General features: G+C 35.4%; 1 protein-coding gene across 5 annotated transcripts in view; it reads left to right on the top strand.

The window, feature by feature from the left end:
* LARS2 (leucyl-tRNA synthetase 2, mitochondrial) overlaps positions 1 to 12,386 on the top strand; it is a 97,081-nt gene that overhangs the window by 17,366 nt on the left and 67,329 nt on the right. For 4 of the 5 annotated variants that reach the window (XM_039548902.1, XM_019285780.3, XM_019285778.3 and 1 more), the window contains 2 exons: positions 1,588 to 1,716; positions 11,058 to 11,149. In XM_039548902.1, coding sequence (XP_039404836.1) covers positions 1,588 to 1,716; positions 11,058 to 11,149 — 221 coding nt within the window. Of the gene's footprint in view, positions 1 to 1,587; positions 1,717 to 2,478; positions 2,559 to 11,057; positions 11,150 to 12,386 lie in introns of those variants that run through there. The other variant, XM_010398778.4, reaches the window with a different exon arrangement.

Below are 12,386 nucleotides of genomic sequence, written 5' to 3'. Positions count from 1 at the left end.
TCTTCCTTTGTATCTTATACAATATTTGGGAATGAATTATTTAAAGTATTAAAAGAAACATCTATTTGTAACTTTTGTAAACAATTTTCTTGGGTTTCTGTTCCCAATGTTGTGACAAATCTATTACACTACACCTTGTGACTCACTAAAATCTGTGTTAAGGGAAAATGATTTTTTAATATTTTCTGGTTTACAGTCTCATAGGAGTAGTAAGTGACTTGAAGAAAAAAAAGTTTTCCCATGCAATAAAAGATCTTGGAAACAATGGTATCTCAGTCTCTGACTCTTTTTGCCTTCACAATTACTCTTTCACAATAGATAAAAAAACGTTTTTGTGTCCCTTTATGGTTTTTTGTTCATCTCTCTTAAAATGTGCCTTCTCTCAGACAAAAAAATAATGCTGTCAAAATGCTGAAGAGAGAAAAGAGCTTGCTTTTCTGGGGAAGAAAACTGAGATGAAATGGTGTACATGTGTACCTGTAGCAGGGAAAGCATTCATTTAGACGTGTCTTTGATATACATATATACATAGGTATCATATATAGCATACATATGCTAAGTTCTAAATTGTATTTTTAATGATATTTTTGTTTTATCCTTACGGTTGAAGAAGATTTAATAACATATTGAGGTAAATAGTGTATTGTGCTGCAATGAAGTACTCAGATTATTTCTGATTTTGCTGTGATTGAACAAAAGTGATAAAGAAATATTATTTGACAAATATTAATAGAGTTTTATTCAGAATAGTAAAAGCTGAAAGCTGCCTGTCATTTTTTTTTATTATTAACATAAGAAAAATAATGTAAGAACTTAGCAAGTATCAATGATACTTGATACTATCAATGTATCAATGATGAATGATCAGTGGTAATCAAGATGTATTAGGAATAATTGATGTGAGAGAGGATTTGTGATTTCTTTGTAACGTTTGTCATTTTAATTAAACCTAACTAAATGAAATTTTTAGTTTCTTTTCATTATGCAAAATACTGCTTGTAAGATGTGTTTGGATCTGAGCATACATAGTGAAACAGAGCAGTTTCTCTTTAGCAGATGTTCATGCAATTGCAAATGATGTAGTCACTTTGGGAGTTACTGCAGTTCAGCTGACAAAAAACAACTGGCCAGGAGTGAGCTCTGTGTTTGTTGCAGATACAAAGTAAAACATTAATTATTTAAGCTGTTATGAGAGTAATTTAATATGCTATGTTTCCATGTTTTTGCTGGGGCAGACTAAGAACACATAGATAATCAGTTGCAGATGCTGCAGTGGAAATGGTGTTTTGTTAAGCTTCTGTCAATATAGCTTTTTGTGAGTAAAAGTGAATTAATTTTCATAACATTCAAGTGCCATGTAAGTGTCAGTATAAATTGATGAGATGGCAGCAAAATCTGGTAAAACATCTCCACTTAAAGCCCCAAAGAATTTGATCCAATGAACTTTGTCAGTGCTCACTTGGATCAGTTACAGCAGAACCGTGTTTCTCTTCATGGTGTCATGTAGTAGTTTGTAATGTGTATGTGTATTTATTCAAGTGAAATGCTAACTCATGTAGTTACTAGTTTCTAAAAATTTCTTTCTAGAAATCAAGACCAAAATTTTATGTGCTTTCTATGTTCCCATATCCTTCTGGGAAGCTTCACATGGGCCATGTTCGTGTCTACACCATCAGTGATGCAGTAGCTCGATTCCAGAAAATGAGAGGGATGCAGGTAAGAATAGATCAGCAGTAGGACTGGGTGGGGTTTTTTTATGTTTTAATATCATAATTGGTCAGGAAATTAGTATTTTTCAAAATCCATGAAAGTGGAATATGTGCTACAGATGACCCATTAAGCTTTAAATATTGAAATTTGAGACTTTTAATGCCGGTGGTGTTCAGAACTCACTGTCGGTAAAAGATGGCTAGAAGCTGCCTCTGATGATGCAGCTGTTACCAGCTGCCTAAACCTACTGATTTATGGCACAGTGTCGCTGAGACCTGTGGGCCACACAGTTTCTGTGAGAGGAGACTGACAACCCTCCTGCCATCTGGGTGGGACCAGGGGAAGGAAAGGGTGTACCTGGCAAGAGAAAACAGACACCACCAAAATCAACTGCTTTCACCTCTTCTGCTCCTGAGAACCAGTTCATGTCATTTGTCAGACACAGAGGGACAGCCTCTGGGCCAGCTGGGAGGGAAACCTTTTTTTTTTGTATTGCTGCAAGGCAGATGAGCAGAATGTCATTATGTTACCTCATGTGCGTGTAGCTAAAAGTTTCTGTTCTGTAGCATCTCACCCCTTGGCTTGCCCATTTCAGACTTGCTCATATATATGAAATGTCTTCTGAAGGTGCTACAAGGTAGGCTAAGCCTAATTTTCTTGCTGCATCTACAAGGAGAAATCCCGTTTTCCCTTCCACATTTCTCTGTTTCCCAGTCTCTCCTATGCTGGCCATCGTTTCTCCCTCGCTCCCTTTTGTTTCTCCATTAGGTTGACGGGGTAGCTGAGAGCCTTGTCCCTGCAGTCTGCAGTGGGATCCTGGCTGGCATTCTGCAGTAAAGGCTGGCAAGGTAAAATTTGAAGGATGTAAAAGGAAGGTGTGGGAGAACTGTGGCCTGAGCGACAGCCATATTACAGAGGAAAGACGTTTGGTAGAGGGAAAATGTGAAGAATCTGGGAAAACAGTAGGGAGGAGGAATATGGAAAGAGAAGGGAACAAAGAGAAAAATAGCGTAGGCAAGGATCTAGGATGACAGGAAGGATTCTCACTAATGTACAAGAGAGGAGGAGCAGCTTGAGAATATAGGAATCAACCTCAAAAGGGTACAAAGAAGATGAAATGGAGAAAGAAATGTTAGTTGCTCGTTGAGGTACTAAGTGCAATTTCCTTGCTACAAGTGCTGTAGAAGTGTAGCATTTCCTGGATTTATCACCCTCTATGAGACTCTGATAGGTATCGTCACTGCATTATTCAGTGTGCTGCCTTTCCAAATACTATGTGTCTTATGCCAGTGATGAACATACCATGCACTGAATACTTACTGCTGCTTTACAGAAAGGCATTCTTAGGCTTTCAAAATTACAGGAAAAAGAAATAACTGCCTTAGACTTTAAATGAGAAAAAAACCCCAATGTCTGTTATAACACTTAACCTTTCCTGACTCCTCTGAATGACCAGAACTTGGATCTCACTAAAAAAATTGAGCTAACGAGGCATTTGAAGGGATGGTTGATTCTTGCTTGATGTTAAGACCATTGATGAAATGTCATTTCAGGATATAGCCATCTCTTTTCAATAGCAGAGAAGGTAGCCAATAAATTGCTGTTCAGAAAGATGAAAACTTGCTGCTTCTTGTACTTGCAAAAATAAAGTGAAAATAATTATCTACATCCAGTAGCATGCTCTAGTTGTAAGCTTTTGAATACAAGGTAAGTAAGCACCTTTAATAGAAACATTTGGAGAAAAGTAAAAATATAATTTCAATGAAATACAAGAGCCACCATGCAAACAAGTTTTTATTTCCACATTTGCCTATTTTTTTCCAGAAAAATTTTTCCAGACTTTTCAAGTTTTTACATCTTGCATTTCAGCATATTTTTATATTTCATGTAAAAATTACTTTGAAGAAGTGCCTGTAGAACATGCTGGATTTCTAAAAATACTTGTATCTTCTGTTATGTTAACCAGTTTGAACATCTATTTTTGGCTAAAGGTGGGCAGCCAAAGAATTTAACTTTCATTTATGATTAAAAGGCATTAAAAATCTCTCAGATGATTTTCTGAGTACATCAGATTAAGAGACATTGTGTTAGTGGTGTGCATTAGCTTGCTGGAACTTACATTAACCTTAAAAAACTTTTCCTTTATTAGCCATGCTAATTTCTCCATCACTTAGAATTAGAGTCTTTATAATTGATTTTCTCCTTGCAATTAATTTATCAGCCTCTAAAAGTTATCTCTGCCCTTTATCATGGTTGTACAATCTGTCAAAGATTATTCTGATGATTAAAATATTGTGATGATTGTAGGTTAAGACATGGTTATATCACAAAATTTGATATATTCCTAAGAAAAATAAATTTTTCCCTGTACTCAAGGAATTACTGTAATTCTTCAGTACATGAAAAGAAAGAATGCTTTAGAAACAAAACTGTTAGTATGCATAATTTTGAAGTTATTGCACTGATTTAATATTTCTTTCTCAAAACTCAGCTTTAATACTGCATGTTTGAAAGCCTAGGGACTGCTGATTTTTCTGCAATCAAAAATCTGAGTAGAAGTGAATCCATTTCAGGCATTCAATGCAAAGTTAGGGTAAGATTTTTGAGCAGCAATGTTGTTTAAGCTTTGCATCCATTATTAAAAAAAAAAAATAGTGTAAGGCAACAAGGAATGATGGGCTGTTACCATGAAAATTACCGGCAAGACCATTCAGATTTACAGTTCCCAGGGAAAGCTTCAGACTACGGTGTGTATTTCTTATTTAATCAACAGTGAGGGGAAACGTCTATGGTGTGTACCTAGTTGACAAGAATATATGACTGAGTCAGAGAACAATTTATGTTGAATAAGCTGGAGGTATTTTTCATAAAGAATGCCTTAATGAGAAAACCATAAATTAGTTAGGTATTGATTTAATCTGAACAGGCAAGAAATGGCCCGTATTTTGTAATATTTTAGTAAGGATAGGCTAGAATACATTTGTGAAGGGATTAGATGTCCTTTAGAACTTCTTTGGAATGCAGTTGTGTAATTTCCTCATATTGGAGGTATTTTGAAATTTTAACTGGGAAAGTTTTAAATCATTTGGATTCTTTTGTAGTTTTGTTTTTTCTAAAATGGAACATTAGTATTCAATTTTTTTCAGCTCGATAAGATCTGATTTTGTTTCAATTAAAATATTCTAGAGAGGTAATGCACACTGAATGCTACTGATATTTGCCAGAAACCTGTACTTCATCAGCACTTTAAGTGGGAAAATAAATGTTTATTGCTTTTTTCCCCACCTTGTTTTTGAAAGAAATACTGCTTCAATATAAAATTGTAGAGGAAAGCATTGTGAAGCATTGTCTTGTTCCAGCACTTACTCCTCAAGGACCTGTAGGCAGTGCATGGGAAACAAACTGTCATGCACTTGGATTGGGTTGCTGGATAAATGGTTTGTAGAGTACATCTGTTTTAAGATAACTTGTTTACATTTTGATTACTGAAGACGAAGTTTGAAGTCTGTGCCTGGGAAATGTAAGCCATATAGATTACTTTGCTTGAGTGCACTAAGCTAGTCTTTCCAAAATATGTTAAGGATGATGTGTTTCTTGAAGTACAGTTAAAACAATTTTTGGATATGGACAGTTCTAGATCTTATTACAAACATATTTCTTATAAAATACTATGAAAAAGTAATTTATGTATTTTAAATTACAAATTTGTAGCTATTAATAAATTAATCCAGAACAATGATGTACAGTTTCTGGTTGTGTTTACTCCATGAATTTACATGCATGTTGTGAATTCAAATGTAGGAATTTTTTAAGAAGTGATTTCCTATTCATTATTTGAGAGTGCTGTGTAGAAATGATATACTCATGGTGATTTTCACTATGGCAGATTTCCAGTCTGCTGTTTCTCTGGGAACAAGTATTTACCATTACTTTATCATGCTGTCATTATCATGTCTTTGATAAATTCCAAAGTGGCTAATTTGTGCCTCTCAGAGGACTGAGAATAATTCCCTTAGTGATCAGTAAACAGAGAGTGATTCAGTTCAATAGTTCTTGTTGTATCTTCTTAATGAAACTAGTACCAAAGCAAGGCAGTCACATATTAGAGTTGTACAGAACTGAGAATAATGCTTTCTGTAATCAAATCAGGGTGAAATTCCTGCATGCTAGAATCACACTATACTTATTATTTCTTAATTTATACTTCAGCTGGGATGGATGGGATTAGAATATAGTCAGTGATATTTCTGCAATATCCCTAAATGACTTAAAGAGCATCTTCTTTTTATCCATAACATCTCTACTTTTAAATTTGGATGTATTTTCATCAATTGTTTTCCCTTTCAGCAGTGAATCTTAATACTCTTGAAATTGCAAAAGTGAATGCTATTGAAGACAGACAGGCAAGTTTAATTAAAACTCCGTAATTAATTAATTAATCAGGATGAATTATTTCAATACAGATCCATTTTCTGACCATCACTAGCTGCTATTCTCCACCTTTTCTTGTGTGAGGCTGTTCTGTCCTTTTGTCAAGTTATTTCATGTGGTATAAATCAAGTAGAAAATATTACAAGTATTGTGTGTGAGTTGAATCTTATTTAATTTCAGTTCTCCCATAGCCTGTACTGAAGGTGTTAATGAGTTCACTCTGTTTCATTTTGAAAGAAAAAGAGAAAATGAGATATAATTTTAAATGTAATTCTGTTAGACAAGAATGTGTGAGATTAAGGAGGCAAAAGATAACTTTGTTCTCAAAATGTTTGTGTTACTCTCTGGACGTTGAATAATTTCTTGTATTTTATGTTTTGTGAGAATAAAAATAAATGGGCATTTTATGTTTTGATAGAAATCTGTATGGGTTGATTATTTTGAAAGTGTCTTCTCTAGTATGTAGCATTGTGTTGCAGAGAAGCATTGAAATAGTCCTTTTTAGACTGTACACACTGGTTGAAAATTCCTTATTTTAATCTATTTCCAGGTGTGCCTTATCTTCTTGGGGTGGTTGTTTGTTGGTTTGTTTGATGGTGGTAATTTTTACCTGTTGTGTAATGGTTTCTATTACCTGGTACGCTTAAAAGAGAATCTAGGCTTTGCTCAGGTGGATGTCTTGTATTTAAAGTGTGCCGTAGTATGTCAATTTACATTAGATTTTCAACAAGTTCAGCCCATTGTAGGCAGCCAGTGGAAGGAGCAGCTGTCCTTTCCTTTCCCCTCTCCAACTGCAAGTCCCCACAGTCTCACATGTCTGTGATTGCACAATTGTGAGATCCATAATGGAGGTAGGGGTGTTTTCTGGCAGCTGGAACTTGTGATCATGAATCACCTGTTTTGTCAGCCTTTTTTGATTAGTTCATGTCTAGTATGTCATAAGTAGGGATAGGAATGTAGACTTTGCTGTATCAATTCAAACCACTAATTCGTCAGCGAGCCTCTTAATTTTCATTTCTGGTCGTCTTCTTTTATTACACATTCTCTGAATTAAATATATTTATTTGCAGGCCTTTCTGACACTGATTCTTCTGTCTTTCTTAAAATTTAGAATGCATTAATTTGGGTGTAAGAACAGTATGTCAGCTCTCTAGTCATTGTTCTGAGACATACTGAGCACATCAGGAGAGCAAACATGTTCTTTGTTTCCTTACAGAGACTGAGGAAAATTCACTGTTATGTTGATGGAGGCTTAGAACTGAGTGTTATGAGATCATTGTCAGGTTTGTGTTATATAGTTACACTGATCTCACCTACTGATGTCAGTGTGATGAGCTGATTGTTACAGCAGTGAATAGATGAAAATCCTCTGAGAGGAAGAGCTGAGATCTCAGCATTGAATCAATGGAGTTACTGTGTCTCCTTCCCCTTGGTCCCACAGTCACATAAAGAGCTCTAGCCATCATTAATAACAGATGTTTCACCATGCTGTGAAATGGTTCTTAAAAATGCTTCAAGCCAGAGTCTTTGGGATCTAAAATGTTTCAAGATGCAACTGTTTTCATTTTTAATAACTTGTTCCCAAAAAGACCGCTCAGTGTGGTGGTCACTGAGCACTTTGTTCCCCATGCACTATTTAATCACTTCCCTTGCAACGTTTTGTGCTGCTGTGCAAACTGTGTTAAGTGGTAGAAAATGGCAGTCTTTCATAGTTGATCCTGTCTGATCATGTGAACTTCTGAAGTTATGCCATGTGTGACAAGACTAACCTGGGATTTTTCAGCAGAAGGAGTTTACTTATCCTCTTCATTGTGAGGATAGACACACAGCTGCCTTTGGTGATAGCACTGACTTCTGCCATCATAAAATGGCTGAAACTACAGCCTGCCTTCTTTTACCTGGTGTAGGCATCCCTAGGCTTATATAGCCTCCTGTTTAACAAGATACAGTCATTATTTGTTGTTCTTTCTCCTTGAGGCTTAGAGAAAATATTGTCTACCTAGAGAAGTGGTGCTTGGAAGAATGGTCACTTCAGTGGGCAGAATGGATCCCTCAGTTGCATAACATTTAGAGGTTGCTGTTGGAAGCAACAGCATTCAAGAAAGTGGATGACTTGTTTTTCTTCTGCTCATCTGTGCTGCTAGAGAGAGGAGCCATGTTTTCTGCTAGTTGAACCGGTAACCAACCCATCAAAGAGCTACAAGGAATAACCCTTTGGTCTTCAAAACTGCTTTCTATTTTTTTCTTCCTATGTTTAATTTGTTTTGAACAGTCAAACTGTTCCTTTTTCCTTTGTACCAGCTTTTGACATGCTAGTTACATATTTTCTACTCCTCTTCCATTTCTCTAAAGATTTTTATGTTGAATAAGTAGAGTTAAGATGTAATGTCAAATGCTGCATGGAGACTGTGGCATTTTTGCTGCATATTACAGCCAGAAGGAGATGACCTGTTGTTTAGACAAATGCATTTCACTAATCTTTCAAAGCCATTCATGGTAGAGAAGTAAAAGAGACAATAAACTTGAAATCATTTTCTAAACCACTGTGCATGTTACATTCATCTCTATAGCAACTACATAAATAGATCTATCCTGGAGGCTAATTTGAGGATATTTTTAATGTCTCTTTAAATTCAGTTTTCTGATTGAAACTTGAATTAGCATACTTCTTCAGACCTTTCACTTGAGGAATGCTATTGGTTGTTAAATTGAACTTTTGAATGTGAAGAGTGAATATGGTATTTTTGATAAGTGCTAGAATTTGGAAGATGTGTGCACAGGTTGCTCCTTCTAGCACTGATGGTACAGTGATAAAATGTCTGCACATGAACTGTCTGGAGCATCCATCAGCCCTGTTGGGGAGTCTGTAGCTGGTAGTGAAGTTGTTCTTCCCACATCCTTTTGCTCAGGAGCATGAGAAATGAGATTGTGCCTTGCTTTTGGCTGCCTGTCTATATCCAGGAGATCTTCAGAAGCCATTGAAATTTTACAAAAATTAACCAAGAGTGATTTTTCTAATCTCACTTAATGTGCATCAACTTGTAGTAAGAGAAGGCATTTGTAGGAATGCAAAGGCAGGGCATTAGTCTAGGGCATTTAAATAGAGAAAATATGTATTATACATGGATTAAAAAAATCTGGTTTATTTCATCACGTCTGTCCAGAGACAGGTTGTCAGCAATACTAGCAGTCAAAAAGAACTGAGTGGCATAAATTAATATTTTAACATGTCCATAAAAAATTCTGTTGATATTTATAACTTATGTAAAATGTACCTGTCTTTTTTTTTTTTCTTTTGTACCAATAGTTTTGACTGCTGGGTGGATGGCAAGGGAGGGGAAGGGCTGGACAGAGATGTGCTTCAGTGGGGGGTTGAGAAGTGGTTTAGGTTCCAATTGACATTTTCCATGTAAACTCCCCTCTCTATATGTGAGGAAACAGGCAGTTAAGATGCCTGATTTCTGATACTATGCTGTGAGGAACAATAGTTTGTCTGATAATAGGGAAAGTTTGTAACGTGGAATAGCATTCCAATTTCTGTTAGATTTGGACATGAAAAATGTGCTGTGCATGGGCCCTTACTAGGCTGGCTTGGATCACAGGTTAATACCTTTGGTTTTGTTGCTGTGCCAGTAGAGTAATGATAGACAGCAGGTTTAGTTTCAGATCAGTACTGAAAATGAGAACACTGAGGAGTCATGTCTATTAAATCCTGTTGCTTTTACACTGTGTTGGTGCCTAGAGCATCTTTATAAACACGTCTATAAAATATTTCTTATGAAATATTACATTAAGTCAGAAGATTGGAAAGTGGTGGCAAAGAAGAGTAAAAATAATTCAAAGCAGTGACAAAAGTAGCTCTTACGCTTCCAAAATGAGCAGATTTTTCACATGGAGATATGAGATTAGGATGGCTGGGATTGCTTTTTTATTGCTTGTTTGCTTACATGCCACTAAGAAACGTGTTCTTTATATAAATGCATATTTTAAGGGGTAAAAATTTTGATTTCTTATAACTTGTAAAATGGTAGTCATGTTTTGCTATTGTTAAACTTGTGTCATTTTAATCATGATTATTGAATTTACAGCACATTTGTAGTTTTAAGAAATAGAATAGGCTTTATCAGCTATCCAGTATATATGTGTTTAATGACAGCATCTTAAATACTGGCCTTTCTTTCCTTGGTTATTAAACAGGTTTTTTGAATACTTACTGTATTGCTAGCTTATTTTTCTAAATAATGTGTATGTTAATAGGAAAAATATGTCTCTATTGAAACAGAAATTATCTTCAATATTTTGTAGTAAACTTTTTTCCCCACCTTTATTTATTTGTGGTCATGAAATAACAATTTGTCAGTCAGTAGTACATATTTGCAAAAGATATTTTAGTAAAATTTGACTAAAACTGCTTTTCCTCATCTTCTTAATTTTATCTGGTGGATTTAAAATTATTGTAGGGTATTTTTCTTTTATTTTGTTTTTCAACACAAAGGAAAAAAGTAGTAGGCTGCACATCAGTTAAAGTTATAAAACTGTTGGTTCAATTATTTTTACTTAACATCTTTTTTAGAATGACTGTTTGGTTCTGTGGTAGCATCAACTACTGACTTTTACCAGCACACAAACTGAAAAAGAGTTGGTTTTTGTTATTGTCAACCTGATACTGAAATAGTCATGAGAGTTTATTGCATAATACTTTAAACTCCCTCTAACATCTCATTGTAGATAACAAGTGCACTTCATAGTCATCTTTTAAAGCAAAGCTGGCCATAGTTGGCAGGTTTGGAAGAAGTTCAGTTCAGACAAAGCAAATGCTGGAATGCCAAGCACCGTTCATTATTTGGAGGCCTCTGTGTATTGCTGCTGCCATTCCAGAAAGTTGCATAATGTTGTGGTTTTTCTTTTGCTGACAGGTGATAAATCCAATGGGATGGGACGCATTTGGTTTACCAGCAGAAAATGCTGCAGTTGAACATGGCCTTCACCCTGCAAGCTGGACACAAAGGTTAAATGAATTAAAATATGGCATTTTCACTGTGAATACCTGTGCTGTGGCCCCCATAAACCAAAAAAGCAGAGCAAAACTAGCATAGAAGAAAGATGGTACAGGAAAAAAACAGGGTTATCTGGGACCAAGGTTATGTGATGACATTTTATGGGACTGTGCAGATGATTCTGTTTTGAAAAATAAATATATTGGGATGATTTTCAAGGTTTTAAACTCAATGACTTTTAAATTGTAAAATGCTAGAATATCAAAAGAGAAGCATTTCCCAAACATCCAAACCAGCGGGTATAAATAAATCAGAAATTCATTATGGTGAGGTAAATCTTAGTATAGAATACACAGTGGAAAATGATGAGTTACGTGGTTAGATTTACTTGCAGTTTTTAGTACCAGGTGAGTGAGGAAGGAGATAGTTGGGTTTTTTGGAGGCTGGGTCTTCGAAAGTGCTAAGCAGCCATTATTGCTTATGATTTCTGTGAACTTTTTGGGTTTTAGACCACAGAATGGGGTGTTATGTTCCCCTAATACTCTTTAAAATGAGTAAAAATTACATAAGTAAACAATTTCTAAAAATTACTTGGAAATCAATCTTTCTAAGTGAAGTTGTTTGTTGTACTCTGGATGCAATAATGTAGCTGTGTTATCTTTATACACCTTGATCCATTTCCATCTTCGATAATGCTGTTTCTTTGGGTTTTGTTCATGTTTCTGGTCCCATCTTAAGATTCTTGATACTTTTCCAACTAAAATATTATAATATTAAATACTTGCATTAATCAGTTATTCAGCACTGCAAGTTTTTTCTGGATCACAATAAAATGCTTAGTTTCATGACTGTCATCTTAGCCACTCTGGGAGGATAGATACTACTTTATCTGACAGAATGTATTTTAGTAGAAAGGTAAAAGTCCCTAAGAAAATTTAATCAATTTAATAGTATGTGAATGAATTCCCACCAGGTCACTAATTAATATTGTGTAATTGTGGGTATTTTGGTAAAGTGTATTTAGTACATTTTCAAACTAAAGCTTCACTATATATCCTGATGTATCTTATTTTACTTTTGTAATACAATCCATTCAGGGCAGCATCTAACCTTACAGTGTCGTAGTTGACTAATGTTTATCTATGGCAATGCTGGCACCAGAAGTTTCGTAGTTCCTTGTCACCTCCCAGTATACATGTTCCCACCACCTCCTTTGCACTGGCTCCGCTGGTTTTGTGGGCCACAGTT

The sequence above is a fragment of the Corvus cornix genome, chromosome 2 (genome assembly GCF_000738735.6).
Source record: "Corvus cornix cornix isolate S_Up_H32 chromosome 2, ASM73873v5, whole genome shotgun sequence".
NCBI classification, from domain to species: Eukaryota; Metazoa; Chordata; class Aves; order Passeriformes; family Corvidae; genus Corvus; species Corvus cornix.
The sequence above is the reverse complement of the archived record's forward strand: the minus strand, read 5'-3'. Positions and strand labels throughout refer to the sequence as shown.